The sequence below is a fragment of the Pithys albifrons genome, chromosome 1, assembly GCF_047495875.1.
Source record: "Pithys albifrons albifrons isolate INPA30051 chromosome 1, PitAlb_v1, whole genome shotgun sequence".
In the NCBI taxonomy this organism is placed as follows: domain Eukaryota; kingdom Metazoa; phylum Chordata; class Aves; order Passeriformes; family Thamnophilidae; genus Pithys; species Pithys albifrons.
The window spans coordinates 123,565,165-123,584,422 of record NC_092458.1 but is presented as its reverse complement, the minus strand read 5'-3'; the positions used below and the strand labels follow the sequence as shown (position 1 = coordinate 123,584,422).

Genomic DNA, 19,258 nt, shown 5'->3' with positions numbered 1-19,258 from the left:
CCTGGCAGAGCCTGAGCCCATCGTGCCCCCTTGTCCTATTGCTGAGTGCCTGGGAGAAGAGACCAACCCCCACCTGGCCAGAACTTCCCTTCAGGCAGTTCCAGACAGTGCTGAGGTCACCTCTGAGCCTCCTCTTCTCCAGGCTGAACACCCCCAGCTCCCTCAGCCTCTCCCCACAGCACTTGTGCTCCAGTCCCTTCTCCAGCCTCGTTGCTCTTCTCTGGCCCCGCTCCAGCCCCTCAAGATCTTTCCTCAACTGAGGGGCCCAGAACTGAACACAACACTCAAGGTGTGGCCTCCCCAAGGCAGAGTCCAGGGGAAGGGTCACTGCCCTGGGCCTGCTGGCCACGCTAGTTTTGATACCATTTTGATATATTTGATGCCATCTGCCACATTTGACAAGTTTAAAGTTTATGGACTCCTACAAGTATGAAAATCAGCAGCTGCTGGAAACAAGAAAAACCTCATTGCAGGTTCTTAGTAGGTACTGGAGAGCACAGAAGGGGAAAAAAAAGGGAGCACTGTAGTAAGAAAAAAAATTCCCATCTTATAAGATACAGGAGCATCACTAGTTCTGCTGCTTCCAGAACTATTTAAGGGGTGACTGGGCTGCTTCCTACAACAAATTATGGAAAAAGAGAGAATTTTAAATCAAAATACCCATGAAATTAAAGAAAAAGACAGAATTTGAAATGAAAATATTTCACTGCCCTCACCACATCCTATATAAACACTTCCAGTTCTGCAGAGCTGTCACACCCTTTAAGGAGGAATAATTAACCCTTGAGGAATTCTGCCAATCCACCAGTTTCCAGTGGAATTTCATCCCCCAAAGTGCCAATGTTTTTTTTGCCACTTCTCTTCAAGGTGTTTAAGGGCATTCTCACACCTCAGCATAAACCCAGGTAGTAAAAAATGAATTATGTATAATACAGAAAGTGTTTTGAAACATTGCAAACTGCCTGGGTGATCACACCAATACCAGAAACACATTCACATTTCCTGTAAGAGCCTGCATTTTTATTATTAAAGATATTTCTTGTTATCTACTTCCTTATTTATTATGAATTAAACAAGTACAAGTAAGAAAATGCTGCAGTTTTCAGAGCAACAGAATTCTCAGCTCACTCAAAGAAACAATTTTTGAATTAAAATGATGGACAGAAGTGGGAAAACCCCCAACAAACCACAGAAGGAACCATGTCCTGCACTTCTTGCTTCAGAATTTGTTCCAAAATCCAGTTCCAAAATCCAGCAGCACTTTAAGCAACATTTTCTTGCTTATCTGTAATAACATGAACAGAAGCTTAAAAGAACACACTGTTCAAAACTGTCACTGAGCATCCAGTGTGAGTCAACGTTGAATTCCACAGAGAACAGAATTCCCTGGAGCAACACAAGTACCATCTTTAACATCGTTTTTTAAAACAAAATACTGAATTAAAAAGAGGGTAAAAACAACTCAGAACTGCATCTCAGTCCTAGTAAATATTCTAAATAAACTGCTGAAGTGATTACCAACTTTCAGAGAATTTTCTGAGACACTTTAAAACTTGAATTTTTACTCGGCTCTAAAAATCACATTCTCTGCATAAGAGATCTTGTATTATTCCTATTGTTGCCAAAGTTTTGGAGTTTTAAAATGGATAAAATTAATCAGTTTGTCCTGGCAAATGCAGCTGAAGCAGCTTGAGATCCTGCCAGCCCCTTTCACCAGGAGAGGTTATTTGAGTCTCTTAAAGGCATTAATATATTTTGTATCATTACATACGTTAAAAACAGTATGTGCAGACACACAAACAAAACAAAATTATATATATTTGTGGATGTAAAAGGGCACAGAGGGCATTTTCTCCATCCCTGACAAACCTTTAAAGAGGATCAGATATTAGAAATTTCATTGTGAATGAAAATAAAGTAAAAAATGGGTGTTTTCATGAGATACAGAGAGGATTCCTTAACTGCATTTCCTCTTTTCCATGTAAAAGGAAAACATTTAGGTGAGACAATTTCCTCAGGAGGACAATAACAAGTTGCTTTTCATGTTGAAGGGATTTTTCCAGTCCCTCCAGCAGAAAGTCTCCCAAGCCATGCAGAAGGAATACCAAGTGTTTGCAGTGATGAAGTTGAAAGCAACAAAAATGAGTGGAGGAGGAAAAACCCACTGGAGTAAAAATAAAATACAGTAAAAATTCCCCAAAATCCTCTGCAGAAGAAACTGGAGTTTCCAAAAGTGCAGCCCGTGGCACAAATGTCCTTGTCAGATATAGATATTATTGTGACTTTCATTGGCTGTCAGGAACTTCTTCAAAATCTTTGTGCTTTCAGATGCATCCTGGCAAAAGGAAGAGATGAGCAGCATTAATCACATTGCTGGAAACAAGATCAAGCCAAAAAAAATTATTCAAATTTTTATTACTCTGAATACCAAATTTATGAAAATATTCACTATATTAAAATATTAACTGTGAGCAACACCTGCAAAAAGCTCCACATGAATCTGCAGCTCAGCCATAAAATGGGATTTATTATTTTGCATCCCTCCTCACTTGGATGTGAGAGGAAGAACCTGAGTTTTTGTTATTGTTTTCCTTCAGAGTTTAAATATTTATATATAATCAGACTTTTTTAGCAGACTAGAATAAGCTGTACTGAAAACTAACTTGCAATTCCCACATTTATAGCTGAAATAAATATCTCAGCACACACAGACCTTATTTGAAATTTAAATCTAAGCTCAACTGGCCAAACTGAGTGTTTTGAACCAACTATACTTCAATTAAAAATATTTAGAAAGAAGCAAAACAATCACTTTAGTTATGCCCTGATTTCACAGCTGCTGATCAGTGGAAAAATGTTAAGAATCATCACTAGAAATTCAGTCTTTTAGTTCCAAAAAGAAGTTATAGGTCAAAATGAGTGTTTTAAAAAGCTTCCATGTATGGCACGAAACAGGCAGAGCTAGAACAGAGCTCTGAGTGTAGGATGGAGAAAACATAATAAAAACATAAAGGTTTTAATATCAGACACACAAAAAAATGACTCCCTGATATCCTCATACTCCTACAAGAGCCTGAAAAGTCAAAATGAAGTTTTGAGGGAACCTGTAGGTTCATTCTTTCCAAGAACAGAGATGTCAAAGCAGGGACAATTCCAGAAATCACTGCCCTCTGTCACTAAAATCTGCATTTCTCTGCCTTTTCAGGTGGAATCCTCACCAACAGCAGAATGCAAGAATTGAAAGACAAACAAAACCAGCCCAAACCTCCCACCGATTCTTTTTTTAAAATATGAAATTTCACCTTGACTAAACTCTTGAGGACTTTGGAAGAAAGCAGAGGCTTGAAGGCTTCAATTGTCACCGTGTCCAGTTTGATGACATCAGAGTAGCACAGGTACAGCACTGCAGGGACCTGCCACACCTGGCAGTAACTCAGAACTACACACAAGGCAGAAAAAAAGGTTGAATTTCAGCACAGGAGGAATCTCAGCTCTGTGGATGAAAATAAGAACTTGAAAGTTTATAAATTAATTCCTCCAGCCATCCCTCAAACCTGAGGAACAAAAGGAAATAAAACACCAAAAGTGAGTTCAATGCAGTTGGTATTTTTCTTGACAAACCTGAACTGGAAACTGTGTGTTATTTGGAAATAAAAATAATAGGAGCTTCTGTGAAAAAAAGAGAGGAAAACCCAAACGAAACTCAAACAAACATTAAAGTGTGAACAACATAAAATCATCTACTTTTATCTCCTTGTCAGACAAGTTTTGCCTCATGCTGCTACCACTTGGTATTCTAAAATAAAAGCCTGGGGGGGTTATTATATTAAATAATAAAACTGAATGTACTTTTGCATGAGGTCAATCAGTAGCACTGTGAAACCTCATTACCTGTAAAGTGCAGAAATTACTTTATGAGCCTTTACTTGGAGGCTCAGATGAAAGTAATTCTTAATAAAACCTACTTAGTTCCTAAGCAAAATTCCCCAAACCCCAACACACAAGATGCTTTGTGAGGTTATACTGAAAAGTTTTCCAGGACTTTTGTCCCACGTATAAAGGGTAAAAGGATTTTTGGGTGCTTTTGCAATTTGTCCTTATTTTTCAGGGTAAGATGTGAAACTTTCAGGGATTAATTTTCAGAGCTCACTTCAGCCAGTTCACTTGATAAAGGAAAAATTCCCCTTGCAATGGGATGCTCCTCGAAGTGAATTTTGTGTTGCCACCACCAGCAGCCTTGTAATTAATTAGAATTGTAAATAACTGAAATAATTGCCCAATACCAGCAGCAGGAAGATCCCTCACAATGTTGGGCTGTTCCAGCAGTGGGCAGCAGAGCTGCTCCTGGAAGTCTTTGGTCTTCAAGGCTCTCAGAAATGGAGATGCAAGTGTTAAAGTGGATTCCTGAGTTTTGTAATCAGCCACAGGGCACGTTGAAAGAATGGTTACTTGCAAACCTTCCTTCTGCATAGGGGCAAACACCTGAAATTAAAAAAAAAAGACATCAGCAAAATGTATCTTCTCACAATAACAGCACAAAAAAACAGATAATAATTTTAATTTCAGTGCAAAGGGTAGTTTAACTCAGGCCTGCAGCACTAACTACAACTTTCAGGTGGAAATTTCCCATGCACTGATTTTGGGATGGAGATAAAAAACCCCAAATGAACAGCTGACATAATTAACAAGTCCAGTGACTTTCTGGAGATTTTTTAGGTTTTCAGCACTTTCTATTCTGCTGCAAATTTATTAATACTTCCTATTTTTATTAACAGTGATTGTAGAAAGGAAAAGGACTTCAAACAAAACCTGGCAGCTCACTAAGCTACAGAGACATTTGAAATGGAAATTGCACTACCCAGATGTTCTACAAACACTTTAAGAGTTTTTATTTTAAATACTCTGATTTAATTCTATTCAAGTTGAATGGAGAAAGAGAACCTTACATGTTCTTCCTCAAATTCAAAGAGGAGAGTTTCAAAGCTGCTGTACAAAACATTCCCTTGGATTCATTATTTGCCACCACAAAACACCAACACAAGAAACAGAGAATTGGGTAAATGCGACAGAAACGTGCCTGTTTCTGTCTATGCACCAATCACAGAAGGGAAGTTGCCTGTCCCCTCACATCAGTAACAGAAAACTGACAGAAAAGCCCATATATTTTCCATCTCCATTGGTGGGAACAGTGTCTTGAATGCTGGGAACACTGTCTGGAATGTGTAACTGCAAAACTTCAGCCTGTGTGTTCTCATTTGTCAGTGATCACTTGCTGAGAGAACACAGAATCACAGAATCATAGAATGGATTGGGTTGGAAAAGACCTCTGAGATCATCAAGTCCAACCCTTGGTCCAACTCCAGTCCCTTTACCAGATCATGGCACTCAGTGCCACGGCCAAGCTCAGTTGAAAAACCTCCAGGGATGGGGAATCCACCCCCTCTCTGGGCAGCCCATTCCAATGCCTGAGCACTCTCTCTGCAAAGAATTTTTTTCTGCTCTCCAACTTCAGTTTCCCCTGGCAGAGCTTGAGCCCATCGTGCCCCCTTGTCCTATTGCTGAGTGCCTGGGAGAAGAGACCAACCCCCACCTGGCCAGAACTTCCCTTCAGGCAGTTCCAGACAGTGCTGAGGTCACCTCTGAGCCTCCTCTTCTCCAGGCTGAACACCCCCAGCTCCCTCTGCCTCTCCCCACAGCACTTGTGCTCCAGTCCCTTCTCCAGCCTCGTTGCTCTTCTCTGGACCCGTTCTAACAATAAAAGTCTGACTCCTGAATGAGGATTTACACACAGAACAGGTCTGTAATTCACATTAAAAGCAAAAGATCATCAGCACAACGTTTGTGCTGTACATTTAAAAACAACAGTAACCACAAAGTCTAAAAATACTCAGGAACACTGACTTGGTAAAATGACACTCCTGCTGTTCCTGAACACCCACACTGGAAATCACACACACACACAAACAGCTGCAGAAGCACCAACGGGGAAGACAACAAAACCACAACCATCTTTCTTCTGCATTCCCAGTTTAAATGAAGTGCAAGAATGGGTGGAATACAGCAAACTCCAAATGTTTTAGGTCTCAGCGTTTCTAAGCCTTACTTTTCTCCAGCCACAGCCTTATACAGGAGCTTTAGAATCTCTGCTTTCCATCAGCACAGCAGAGGTTTAAAGGTAGGGAGGCAGGTTAGCAGACAGACAGCAAGACAAAATAAGCCTCACTTCCCTCAGGCAAAGCAGTGACCCAAATCCAGCAAGAAAATCAGCAGCCAGAACATCCACCCCTGGCTTTATCTTATTAAAGTCAACATGATGGGTCCAGTCCTGTTTAACATCTTTACTGATGATTTAGATGAGGGGATTGAGTCCATCATCAGCAAATTTGCTGATGACACCAAGATGGGAGGAAGTGTCGACCTGCTGGAAGGCAGGAGGGATCTGCAGAGGGATGTGGATAGACTTGAGAGATGGGCTGATTCCAATGGGATGAAGTTCAACAAGGCCAAGTGCAGGTCCTGCCCTTTGGCCACCCCAAGCCCCTGCAGCGCTCCAGGCTGGGCACAGAGTGGCTGGAGAGCAGCCAGGCAGAGGGACCTGGGGGGACTGAGGGACAGGAAGCTCAACAGGAGCCACCAGTGTGCCCAGGTGGCCAAGAAGGCCAAGGGGATCCTGGCCTGGATCCAAACTAGCATGGCCAGCAAGCCCAGGGCAGTGACCCTTCCCCTGGACTCTGCCTTGGGGAGGCCACACCTTGAGTGTTGTGTTCAGTTCTGGGCCCCTCAGGTCAGGCAAGAGATTGAGGGGCTGGAGCGGGGCCAGAGAAGAGCAACGAGGCTGGAGAAGGGACTGGAGCACAAGTGCTGTGGGGAGAGGCTGAGGGAGCTGGGGGTGTTTAGCCTGGAGAAGAGGAGGCTCAGAGGTGACCTCAGCACTGTCTGGAACTGCCTGAAGGGAAGTTCTGGCCAGGTGGGGGTTGGTCTCTTCTCCCAGGCACTCAGCAATAGGACAAGGGGGCACGATGGGCTCAAGCTCTGCCAGGGGAAATTTAAGATGAAGATCAGAAAAAACTTCTTTGCAGAGAGAGTGCTCAGGCATTGGAATGGGCTGCCCAGAGAGGGGGTGGATTCCCCATCCCTGGAGGTTTTTCAGCTGAGCTTGGCCGTGGCACTGAGTGCCATGATCTGGTAAAGGGACTGGAGTTGGACCAAGGGTTGGACTCGATGATCTCGGAGGTCTTTTCCAACCCAATCAATCCTAAGATTCTGTGATGCTATTTGGATGGACAAGAATGACCCAGCAGTGTTCCTGTTTCTGAATGATGCTGGGCTGAGGCACTTGGGAATATTAAATCTATGAATAAATGCTGCTTTGGAGGCACCTTCCTCCTTGTGAAAGGCACAGGACACACCCATTAACAGACACCATCCATCAGGAGTTTCCCAGCAGGTTTGGCTGGTGATCCTTTGGCATCTTTACAAATGCAGGTGTGCTGTTAATTTTTAAGGAAGGATTCTCCAGGAGCTGAAATAAGCCATGGAAAATTAAAGCCAAATAGGAAAAAGAGGGTTTGGAAAACTGAAACTGTCCAAAAGAAGTGACTGCACTAAGTTGGGAAGTTACAGCAGATACAACTGGCAACACCTACAAAGGGACTTCCCAGAACCTGCAGAGTAAATCTGTGCATTTGTTGGATATTTAAACAATGGAAGCCACTGGAAAAGGTTATTTCCAACACTGTCATGTTTATCAGAGAAGAGGCCCTTTAAGCTGAAGATTCCCTACTCCTGAGATTTCATTACTCAGTTTGTTGTCTTGCCAGTTTTACCTTCTCAAGCCACTGGAACTGTTGATCCTCAGCAACGTAGCAACTACACTGGCACAATAAAACCTTAAAAAAAATAAAATTGTGTAAGCAAGTGGTTTAAAGAGCACAACAACAGCTCATAATCATGTGCAAAGGTGATGTGGCTGCAACCAACAACTTGTTCAGTTATTTTGGGTTTCTTTAACTTTGTTTTAACAAGGATTTTTCAGTTTGTACTGAGCTTCACGCGCCAGAACTTCACAGAGGTTTAGTGAGCATCAACTCTGGAGGTTATTTGTGAGATTAATCCAGAATACTGGAGCCTCAGCACTTTTTGGGGTGGCTGAAATTGCTCTCATTTTAACAGAGCTAAAACACAGAGGAAAAAAGTTTCATTCACTTACTGTGGGATCTGATATTAATCTGTAGAACAAACAGAAGGAGTCTGTGGGGAGGACATTTGTGGTGCTGGATGTTCGACACCACTCGTTCCAAAGCTTCACAACTCCAACCACTTCCCAACACACAGAATCCAGAATAAAAGATGACAGGAAAGCTGCAAAACCCAATAAATACTGTTACTTTATAAAGAATAAAATCTCTGTTCTGCAAATAAATACCTGAACTGAATGAGATCATTCCTTTGCAATCTGAAGTGAAAACAGCTCATTTTTATCAACATACATTTCTTGGCCAAATCCAGGAAAGACCAACAATATGAATGACCTGAGTGTATAAAAATGTAAAAGATAAAGATCTACATACAGAGATCTGTTACATCAAAAACTGTGTTCTCAGGAATTGTATCATTACAGTCAATTTCATTTCATTTAGTATAAATTAAGGATGTGAATATTAAGTCTCTAATACTCCTTAAGAAACAGATGTAACAGACAATATAAAAATCACTGAAGCAGAACTATTACAATAATTCTAGAAAGCAAAGGTAAGAGTATGGCAAATATATTCAGAAATCAAATTCCTGTCAAAAGCTACAGAACAGAGATCCAAAATATCTGTTACCGTTTGTGAAGTTAAAACATGAACAAATAATTAAATATAAACAACTGTCATCTAAATGTGACTTCAATGGAAGCAAGACTTAAAACTTCTACATGTCCCCAGGGAAATAAGTATTAAAATACTTCAGTGTGTGTGGGAAGGGCAGAGGGTGTTTTAAGCCCCTGGGCCTAAAGAGTAAATAATCACCTCAAAAGAGAGCACTTTGAACAGTAAGGAACTGGAATATAAAAAGGAACTGATTGATCAAGAAAGTAATAGTTTAGAACCTTCCAAAACACTGTTCACTAGAAATAAAAGAAACTGCACATTGGTAAGCCATATCTGACACTTTTGACAGATCCCTGTTTCACAAAACTACCCTGCACTGAGCAACTTCCTATTATCAGAAAATGTCTGTCATTTAAAGAACAATCCAGGAGAGTTTACAAAGTAAAAGTCAGGTAAAGGATAAGAGGAGTTGTCCCAAATAAAATCCCAAACCAAAACATACTTTGCTTCTGCCTGGAAAATACATCAAATTTCAGGAGGAATAAACAGCTGGAACAGAAAGTTTGTTTTGCAAGTACAGAGTAACTTCAGCTCTCTCTGGACAACTTGGGTTGAAACTCTGCTCCTAAATCAGGGGCTGGACATCCAACACCTACAGGGAGCTTAAAAAGGGACAGAGAGGGACTTTTCAGAAGGTCTGGAGGCAAAAGGACACGGGGAATGGCCTTACCCTGATGGAGAGCAGGGTTAGGAAAGGTTTTAGCAAGAAATATTTCCCTGTGAGGGTGGGCAGGCCCTGGCACAGGGTGCCCAGAGCAGCTGTGACTGCCCCATTCCTGGGAGTGTCCAAGGCCAGGCTGGACAGGGCTTGGAGCAACCTGGGCTGGTGGGAGGTGTCCCTGCCCATGGCAGGGAGTGGGACTGGATGGGATTTGAGGACCTTTCCAGCACAAACCACTCTAGGATGATTCAACTACCTGAAAGAAGGTTGTAGCCAGGTGGGGATTGGTCTCTTCTCTCAGGCAATCAACAGCAGGACAAGAGGGCTCAGGCTTAAGCTCTGCCAGGGGAGGTTTTGGTTGGATATTAGAATAAAATTCTTTGCAGAGAGCGTGCTCAGGCATTGGAATGGGCTGCCCAGAGAGGGGGTGGATTCTCCGACCCTGGAGGTTTTTAAGGTGAGACTGGACGTGGCACAGAGTGCGATGATCTAGCAATCAGAGTGGGGTGTGATTAAGGGTTGGACTTGATGATCTCGGAGGTCTCTTCCAGCCCAACTCAGTCTATGATTCTATAATTCCATGACCCACCTGCCGCGTTCCGCCCGATGGCCACGATGAACCTGGAACAGGCCGCGGGCCCCGCGCCGCTCCACAGCAGCTCCACCTGCCTGGGAACGGAGCAGAACGCCCTCAGGGACCATCAGTCCGACCCTCAGCCCAGCACACACCCCTCAGAATCCCCCCCAGCCCTGAAGGCATCACCCGCTCCCTGGGGAGCCTCACAGTGCCCTCTGGGGCAGCGCCGCGCCCCGACCCCCAGCGCGGGCACTCCCTCCCTGCCCTGCCCCGCCCGCACCGCTTCTTCTCCAGCTCCCTGCGGATCTCCCTGTCCTCGGGGGTCTCCTCCCGAGCCTCCTCCTCCTCGTCCAGCCCGGCCCGGGACGGAGCCACCACCACCTCCCCGAAGAAGGTCGCCATGTCTGCGGAGCGCGCATGCGCAACCCCGCCCCGGGACGGCGGCCGGGGGGGACCGGGATGGATATGGGATGGGAGCGGGATGGATCTGGGATGGGACCGGGATGGATCTGGGATGGGACCGGGATGGACCCGGAATGCATCGAGTCCCGGGATGGAGCCGGGATGGGGAGAGCCTCGGGATGGTGGGATCGGGATGGACGCTGGATGGAGCGATAGAGCGAGCCCCGGGATGATGGGATCGGGAGGGACCCGGGATGGCGAGATCGGGAGAGTCCCGGGCCGGCGGGATGGGCAGTGTGGGAAGGGACGTTCCAGCCGTCCCATCCCACCGCCATCTCCCCCAGGGCCCCAGGCAGGAGCTACTGGAACGCTCGCAGAGGCGGCAGCGACTCCATCGCCTCCCAGGGCAACTTACCCCAAAACTTAACCACCTTTTCCGGGAAGAAATTCTAATATCTCCCGTGCCCCGGCCCAGCCTGAGGCTGTTCCCTCTCTCTCCTCCTGTCCCTGTGCCCTGGAGCAGAGCCCGAGCCCCTGTCCCGGCTCCCCCCTCTAGGCAGGGATTGCAGAGCCAGAAGGTGCCCGCTGAGCCTCCTTTTCTCCAGGCTGAGCCCCCCCAGCTCCCTCAGCTGCTGCTCCAGCCCCTTCCCAGCTCATTCCCTGCCCTGCACACCCTCCAGCCCCTCAGTGTCCCTTCCATGAGATCCCAGCACTGGGCACAGCCCTGTAGGTGCCTGAGCAGTGCCAGCACAGGGGACAGTCCCTGCCCTGGGGCTGTGCCCACACTATTCCTGACCCAGCCCAGGTGCCCTTGGCCTCTTGTTCACCTGGACACACCTGGGCTCGTGTCCAGCCGCTGTCACAGCACCCCCAGGGCCTTTCCCATCCCCTGTACCCCAGGCTGGGGCATTCCTGGGGTGTTTGTGACCCAAAGGCCCTCGGACACGTTGCAAAGAAGAGCACAGTGACAGGACAGGTGTATGCACAGCTTTACTTTGGTCCACTAATACATGTACATCATAAAAGTCTTCAATACTAAAGAATTTGATTCCTTTATGATTCCACCCTGCACCTTTTACTGTTTCCCTCTGGTCATGCTGCCTGTTTGCTATCACAGATTCAAGGTCCTGCTTTAAAACAAACAAAAACAACCCCCCAAAAGTCACACTAAATAAAGATCCTACTTTTACAGGACTACTACATTGCTTTGCTTCCCTGAGTACAGCTGGACCAAACCAAGGATGCTGACTGACTGAAACAACCAGGAACGTGAAAGAACTGCCACTTCTGTAAGAGTCAGCATGCTCATTGAAATAAATTAAAAATAAATAAACTCTCACAAGGTCAAAGAGTCAAAAATCTTTTCCAGTTTAACCATTTCTCTTCCCACTGGCTCTTTGGGACCTGTCTGTGTGTGTAAAATTAGGAAATACAAAGCAGCCCGTGCTTTGCTCAGCAAATGAAGTGTCAGGGTCCCTAAGCCAGTGATTCCCTCTGGAATACACAAATCCCGAGGCCAGGACCTTCTCCCAGCTTTCAGGGATCACCACAGATGTGTGTGTGAGTGGAGGATGACAGGATACAGCATCTGAGAGGGGGTGAGAAAGAAAACCTGCTTCATAAAACTAAGCCTGAACTAGAAATACAAACTTACCCAACTTTAGCTGTTTAAACTGAAAATTAGTAAGAACTCTGATGTTCACTCAGAGCTCTTGTACCAGCATTTATTCCCAGTATTTATTCCTTGGAGGCTGCATTCCATAGGGCACTTATCAAAAGCAGCTGCTGAACAATGCAGTTTATGGAACACACAAAAATAATAGAATATCAATAGACTTAATTCTCTTTTAACAAAGTTGCCCCCAAACACAACTTTGTATTTTAGAAATGAAATAAAGAAGCCAGATAAACATTTATCTTGAATTTCCAAAATTCTGCTCTAAGTAAAATTTCCTGGGACAAGAAAAGATTTAACTTAGGTTATATTTTGAACTTCACACTGCAGTTTTAAGGAAAAATAATTCTCTATGCTGAGATGTTTTCAAAACCAAAGTGATGTGATGGTAAATACACACAGTGTCAGTGAGGTTGTTGAAGTGGCTCTCACTGACTGACTCCCTTTTCCATGACCCAATTCCAATTGCAGAGGGAGTTCTGCCATTAATGACTGGGATTTTGCAGCTGCACAAACTTTTTAGCCCCAAGCCCTTCCAGATCCTACTACCAGTTCACACATTTTTTGAACAATAACATCAGGAATTGCCAAGTTTTAGCAAGTGTGGGAAAAGGAACCTGCAGAGAGGGAGGAAACCTGGAGTGGGGAAGGAACAGAGATTCCCTGGAGCTGGGCTGTGTAGCTCCCAGCAGCACAACTCCAAGGAAAATGTAAGAATTCAGAGGTGCTGTGCAGCCTCATTGTTTCTACCTGTTCAACCAGGAACTTCCACATTTTTCCCTGGAGAAATTTTCTATTTTATATGCAAGAATTCTTTCCTATCAACAACAAACATTCTGAAAACATGAACTGCAACGATGAGAAACTGGTAAGGTTTAATCAGTGGGAAATCCAACATTCAAGCACTTGGAACTTGGAGGAACAACAGAAATGTAGCAAAAATGTCTGGAATGTCAGAATCCTGCACCTCAGGCTTTCCACGCATAAAGAAAACAGAACAAAGTGTTTTGTTTGTTTTTCTATTTTATAAAGAAAACACACAAACCCCTTAGGCCCAAGAGTTCACCTGCATTTCATAATCTCAAAGTTTACAGTATAGAAGTCACATTAATGAACATAGTACTACCTGTCAGCAGAACCCTCTTCACCAGCACCAACAGCCTCTGGAACTGGCAAATCCACTTCTTCACTGGTAACTGGGCATCCATAATGGAAGTACAGAACGTTTAACAACATCTGTACTAAATCAAGCTGTGGAGTTATCAGCCTTCTCATCCCTCTTTTGATGCAAGGCTTGCATCCACCAGGTTTTTATAGTGTGTACTATTATTTAGAAGCCTGTTACTATTGTAGATGATTTCATACAGCATTAGAGATGTTTGAAATCTGTTCTTGAATGTTGCATGACCTAGGTAGTATTTCATTGCAGCACCCATAACAATAATACTCAACATACTGCTATTAACCTGTTTGCAGTGTTTTAACATTTTTAAACTCTTGTTATATGTAATAAAATACCAGTAAAGACAAAAAAATTGCCCCTATAATGAGGCACATTTTGGCATCTGTGCTAAATGCTGCTACATGGGCAGGCAAGTGCAAGTCAAAATACGAAAAGGAGAAAGTCATCATCTAATCACATTCTTTAACTTTTTCATAGAAAAATATAAATATATTCCCTGAAATGTAGGACAAAGAAGAGCCAGCATCCATCAGGAGTTCTAGTGCTATTACCATTGGGAAAAAAAAACAAAAACAGAAAAAAAAAAGTTAAAACTAAAAAAAAGGTGGGCTGGCTTTTCTTGTTTAAGGTTATGTTTGACAGTCCACGTCGTCGAGGGCTCTGTCGTCGTCGTCGTCGTGGTATCGCACAGTCCGCCTGCCGCGGTTCCGGGTGCGGATCTTGGAGCGCCGGTTGGCTCGCCGGTATTTGGTGTATTCCACGAACTCAGAGTCGTGCTCCTGGTTGGGTTTCCAACGTTTCCTCCGCTGGGGTCTCCTAGAAGGCTTCTGGGAGTTGGGACTGGTGATTTCTTTTCTGTTTGTTTTCGATTTCCTTTTCCTCTTCCTGGTTTCCGTGGCATCGCTGCAGACGGTGTTGTCAGTTCCAGAGTCCGAGTCGGAAAAACAATTGAAACTGGTTTTGGAACCTCCCGCAGTCCCAGGTGCCTCCACATCCTCTGACACAGAGCTTTTCTCCTCCTTCTTCCCCCCACTTTCAGATTCGGTTGTTTCTTTGAAGCCACCCAACAGTTTTGATCTTTTGGAAGAAGCTCGAGATTTTTTATTTGCTGCTACTCTGGTGTTTTTAGTTTCAGGTTTAGCAATATCAGAATCCATGTCCTCTTCAGAGTTACTCGTGCAATGGTTGTGGGCTGAAGCTGCCTGGCGAGAAAGTCTCCAGTTTCCCCCATTTTCCACCCTGTGGTTCGTGGAATTGTCCTCTGAAGAGTCATAGTCAAGATTACTCAGAGCTGCAGCACAGACTGATTTAAGTGCCTGCCTGTGGTTCTGCTTTCGAGTCTCTGCCTCAGATTCAGTTTTTTCATTCTCAGACTCACTAAGGTATTTTCTTTTAGGAGCAGATGACTCAGGGCAGGGAAGTTTTTTCCTGCCAGAAAGCTGCTCTCTCTCATTTTCAGACCTCAAACAAGCATCTCCCTCTGAGCTGTCCAGCAGTTTCTTCCTGCACGCCCCAGACATGGCGCCTTGGAGCTGCTTCCGGTTCTTTTTTACTGGGGAAACACTTTCTGAGCTTGACAATTCCTCCTTGGCATCGCTCATGATCTTGATCTTGTTGGCTGCCAGGGTGGCACATCTGCGGGGGTTCTTCTTCTCGCCCACACTGGACACTTTGATGTGTTTCTTGTAGTTGATGATGCAGGTCCTGCTCCGCAGCACCTTCGCGCTTTGTCCCGTCCCCTCGGATGCTGGTTCTGCAAAATAAACATGCACAAGTTCTTTTCAATGTCTTACATCCCTGAGATAATTAGTTTATTAAGCACAGATGCTTTAATAAACTCACAAAAGCATTTGTGGTTTTTTTTTTACTATAATATGTAATTTACCTGAAGCCTTTCCTGAAAATACAGTCAGTCCCAGGGATATTTTTGGCTCTTGGAATTGCTCTTTTCTTACTTTCCAACCCTTTCATTATCTCATCCTTTATCATCACTCTGGTAATTAGCTCAGAAATTACAAATTACCTACTTTAGCCAACAAATGCTTTCCCATTAGTAACACTGATATCTTTAGAAGTTATCATCTCCCTACTTGAATAAAACTTGCAAAATTAATTACATATTTTAGCCATTCTGATGCTAAAAAGATTATATTTTATGTAGACATATTTGACAATTTTAGGTGCTTTCACATGCAGAGAGAAGATGATTTAAACCCTTCAGTTCCTTAGTGACTTAAACACTAAGATTATTGCTAAAAGTGACTCATCCAGTCAGTAGTTTGATTTTTAATATAGAACTTCTGGGTTTTAAAATAAAATTTCAATTTGTAAATCCTGTGAATAATGTTCAAAAGATCAACAGTATAATTGTTTGCCCTCTAAATAAACAATTATTCATATGTATCAATAAAAAACTAAAGAAGTTCTTGCAATAATTTTAAAGTAAGAGAAAATTCCAATGTCCAGCTCGAGTATCAGTATTAACAATCTCTTCATGTACCACTCTGGTCCTTATTCCAATGGAAATCCTTTTATGTACTCAAGTATATTCTTACTTGACATTTCCAAAGGATAATTAATTTCCTCTCTTTTCTAACAGGTTCCAGGAATTATAAATGAATGTTCCTCTTGGTTGTACTGGCTGATTTTATGGCCAAAACACAACACAGTCCTAAATACTGCAAAATACTTAATGAAAGGGGAACTAATGCACAGATTAAAAAAATGAAGGGTTAAATCTTAAATTATACACTCTTCTCCAATACTATTAAGTAGCTGGAATGCAAGTCTATGTATCTGTAATATATATTATATATAACATAATTGTAGTACTATATACAGATTGCATTTTATATATTAAAAAATGCTGCATGTTATATATTTATTTATGTATTTATTTTAAACCAAAAGCCTCCCCCCAAAAAAACCCTCCAAGTAAAGCTTCCACATGAATTGTTCATCTGGTTAACTGAGCAGTGGATGTATATAAAAATACATATTTATATGAAAATAGATACTATATAAATAGATATGTGCCTATATATGTATTTAAATAAAAGCATGATATGCTCCAGCAGTACCTAAAATGAGGTGCTAGAGAAACTTGAGGATGGAAATATTACTAACTGCCTACTCCAAAAGCTACAAATTCCCAATAAATGAAACATATGTACAAATATCTTCCCTTTTTGCTGTATTAAGTCTCATCCAAGCAGCTCAAATTAATGGTACAAGACCCCAAACCCCTCCAAAACAGTTTTATATTTGACTCAGAAACATGTTCAAGTAAGATTTTTCATTTTTTTTTTTCTTCTTTTCCCCCCAGTTGTCCAGCTGGATCCTTTCCCACTGCTAATGATAAAAAATAAGAAACGTTTTCAGTATGTTTATCACATATAAAAACTAAGATCTTAGTGCAAAACAAGTTAAATATTCCTTGTGGAAATTCATCTGAAGAGGTTTTTCTTAGATTCATCTTCAGAGATAATAATTTTCTTCTCAAGATTCTTAGAGCACAGTGACAGCTTTGGAAGGATTAGACCAAGCACCAACCTCAGAACATCCTTCAATTCCAAATTAGGACCAATTCCCCAACAGTGTTAATTAAGACACACAAGGTACAGAACCTGTTTTAATGAACCTCAGCATCATTCTGATAATCTAAAAAAAAAAAACCTCTAAAATTAACTCTCTAAATCACACCACACATGAGTATTTGAGTGACAGAATTGCAAATTTATATATTATTATTATGTATAATAATATAATTTAAAATTATTATCTATTATAATTATGGGGGAACCCCCACCCCCACAATCAAAGATTTTAGCTTTCTGAAACAAGTGGAATGAAAAATCTTGCTCCTGCCAAGTGCCTCTCTGTGTTAAGGCCTCCACACATCACTGACAGATTAAAACCCAAAAGTCAAATCAAGTTACAGGTTCTGGTGCCCACCACGGACATGAGAATAATTAAAACAGCTTTTAACCACATTAATTTTGAAAAACTATCAATAAAGTTACTTCAGCTGAAAACAACAGGTGTAAATCTGTGCTAGCACAGAAAATTTCACCAGGAAATTAAGATAATCTTTACCCACAAACTGAAGGTAATAGAATTCCAAACCAGAGGGTTTTGGCTACTGAAATATTCCAAACAAAGAGAGGTCAAAGAGAGGGAACACCCCCCCTCCCACGCTCAGAGATTTTCTCTGTCCTCACTCAGGATCAAGAGTTAGAGGCATTAACTTTTAAAATTTTACCTTTTCTAACTGTTTTTGGTTTTCCTTTTCTCTTCCTCTTCCTTGCTTTCAAAGAAGGTTCACAGTAATTGCTGTTCAAATCTGCCTCAGAGTCTGTGTCAGAGGAGCGATGGAAGCTGGAAGAGGGGCCGGATTTGGAACTCCTTGCAATCCCAGTTGGCACCAAGCTCTGTGAGAGAAAATTTTTCCACTCCTCTCTGGCTTCTGTTTCAGACTCTGCAGTGTCCTCTAAATCACTCAGGACTTTTGCTTTTTTCCCAGGAGCAGTGAGCTGCAGGCCAGGTGCTTTCCTGCCATCCCAGCGATCTGACTCGGAATCCGCCTCATCCTCGGAGTTGCTCCCTGCAGGTTTGTTGTGTGCAGGTGTTGACTGGTCAGAAACTTTCTGACTGCTGCCACCCTCGGAACTATGGCTTTTGGAGTCCTCCTCTGACAAGTCTGGGGTGGGACTTTTCCCTTTGGGAGACACGGAGCAGGCTGAGCCCCGGAACTGTTTGTGGCCGTTGCTTTGCCAGTTTTTCTGCCTCGCCTGCACGTCCAGCTCAGAGTCCGAAGTTCCATTTTCAGAGTCACTCACAAACTTTCTCCGTGGAGCAGATGAGCCAGGCTGAGAGAGAGTTTTCCTCTTGCTGAGCTGTTCTTCTAGTTCTTTCTCACTCTCTGACTTCAAGCCTGTGTCATCCTCGGATCCCTCCAGCAGCATCCTCCGGGCAGCGGCCGAGGCGTTCCGGTGAGGCAGCTTCCTGTTCCTGCAGCCAATTCCAATACTTTCAGAGCTGGAAACCTCTTCCTCCACATCACTCATCAGCCTCAGTTTATTGGCAGCCAAAGCAGCACTTCTGCGAGGGGTTTTCCTGTGTCTGCCAGTGCTATTGCTGAGCAACTCACAGGGCACCAGCGAAGTGTTCTCACAGTCACTCACATACAACTTTTTCCTGACAGTTTTTCTTGTATTCCCATTCTCCTGAAGATCTGTTCCTGCAAAGGAAAGCAGAGATTAACATCTTAAATTAAAAAATATGCAGCTTCTCAAGTCTTCTCCCAGGCACTCAGCAATAGGACAAGGGGGCACGATGGGCTCAAGCTCTGCCAGGGGAAATTGAAGTTGGAGAGCAGAAAAAACTTCTTTGCAGAGAGAGTGCTCAGGGATTGGAATGGGCTGCCCAGAGAGGGGGTGGATTCCCCATCCCTGGAGGTTTTTAACCTGAGCTTGGCCATGGCACTGAGTGCCATGATCTGGTAAAGGGCCTGGAGTTGGACCAAGGGTTGGACTCGATGATCTCTGAGTTCTTTTCCAACCCAATCAATTCTATGATTCTATTCTAGGATTCTCAAATCCAGGCTGAACCCATAGACATTATAAATGAAATCCTAATAAATAGTCATGTGCTTTTACTGTCATAAATTTCAGATTCACTCCAGTTGTGTCAAAATTAGAACTTCATTATGAATTATTGCTTTTTCATTAAGATATAAAATGTTGCAAGGCATTCCCTCTCACATGACATTCTCTCATTCCCTCTTGGTTTCTGCCCTCCTACCCTAAGTAATGAAAAAAAAGAATCATTTTAAAAGCTGACTGTCATATTCAGAAGCTTCAAAACTACCACCAATAGAAAGATT

General features: G+C 43.1%; 2 protein-coding genes across 2 annotated transcripts in view; both read right to left on the bottom strand.

Annotated features, from left to right (window-relative positions):
* Positions 1-1,798: 1,798 nt before the first annotated feature.
* PSMG1 (proteasome assembly chaperone 1) lies at positions 1,799-10,535 on the bottom strand. Its single transcript, XM_071566793.1, has 7 exons — positions 10,395-10,535; positions 10,127-10,206; positions 8,210-8,361; positions 7,827-7,889; positions 4,284-4,482; positions 3,303-3,439; positions 1,799-2,335 (listed from the first exon to the last, which is right to left on the bottom strand). Exons 1-7 carry the CDS (start codon positions 10,514-10,516, stop codon positions 2,261-2,263), a joined length of 828 nt encoding a protein of 275 aa, XP_071422894.1. The 5' UTR covers positions 10,517-10,535; the 3' UTR covers positions 1,799-2,260.
* A 955-nt stretch (positions 10,536-11,490) lies between these two features.
* Positions 11,491-19,258, bottom strand: part of BRWD1 (bromodomain and WD repeat domain containing 1) — a 50,956-nt gene continuing 43,188 nt past the window's right edge. Inside the window, exons 40-41 of the mRNA XM_071566781.1 lie at positions 17,636-18,613; positions 11,491-15,127 (exon numbers count right to left, since the gene is read on the bottom strand). Of these exons, the coding sequence (XP_071422882.1) occupies positions 14,004-15,127; positions 17,636-18,613 (2,102 nt within the window). The 3' untranslated portion in view covers positions 11,491-14,003. The remainder of the gene's footprint in view (positions 15,128-17,635; positions 18,614-19,258) is intronic.

Coding starts and splice junctions, on each gene's coding strand:
- PSMG1 (XM_071566793.1), bottom strand. CDS start 10,516: ATGGCGACCTTCTTCGGGGAGGTGGTGGTGGCTCCGTCCCGGGCCGGG. Junction 10,207..10,394: donor AGGGAGCTGGAGAAGAAGCG/GTGCGGGCGGGG, acceptor CTCCGTTCCCAG/GCAGGTGGAGCTGCTGTGGA. Junction 8,362..10,126: donor CATCGGGCGGAACGCGGCAG/GTGGGTCATGGA, acceptor TGGGTTTTGCAG/CTTTCCTGTCATCTTTTATT.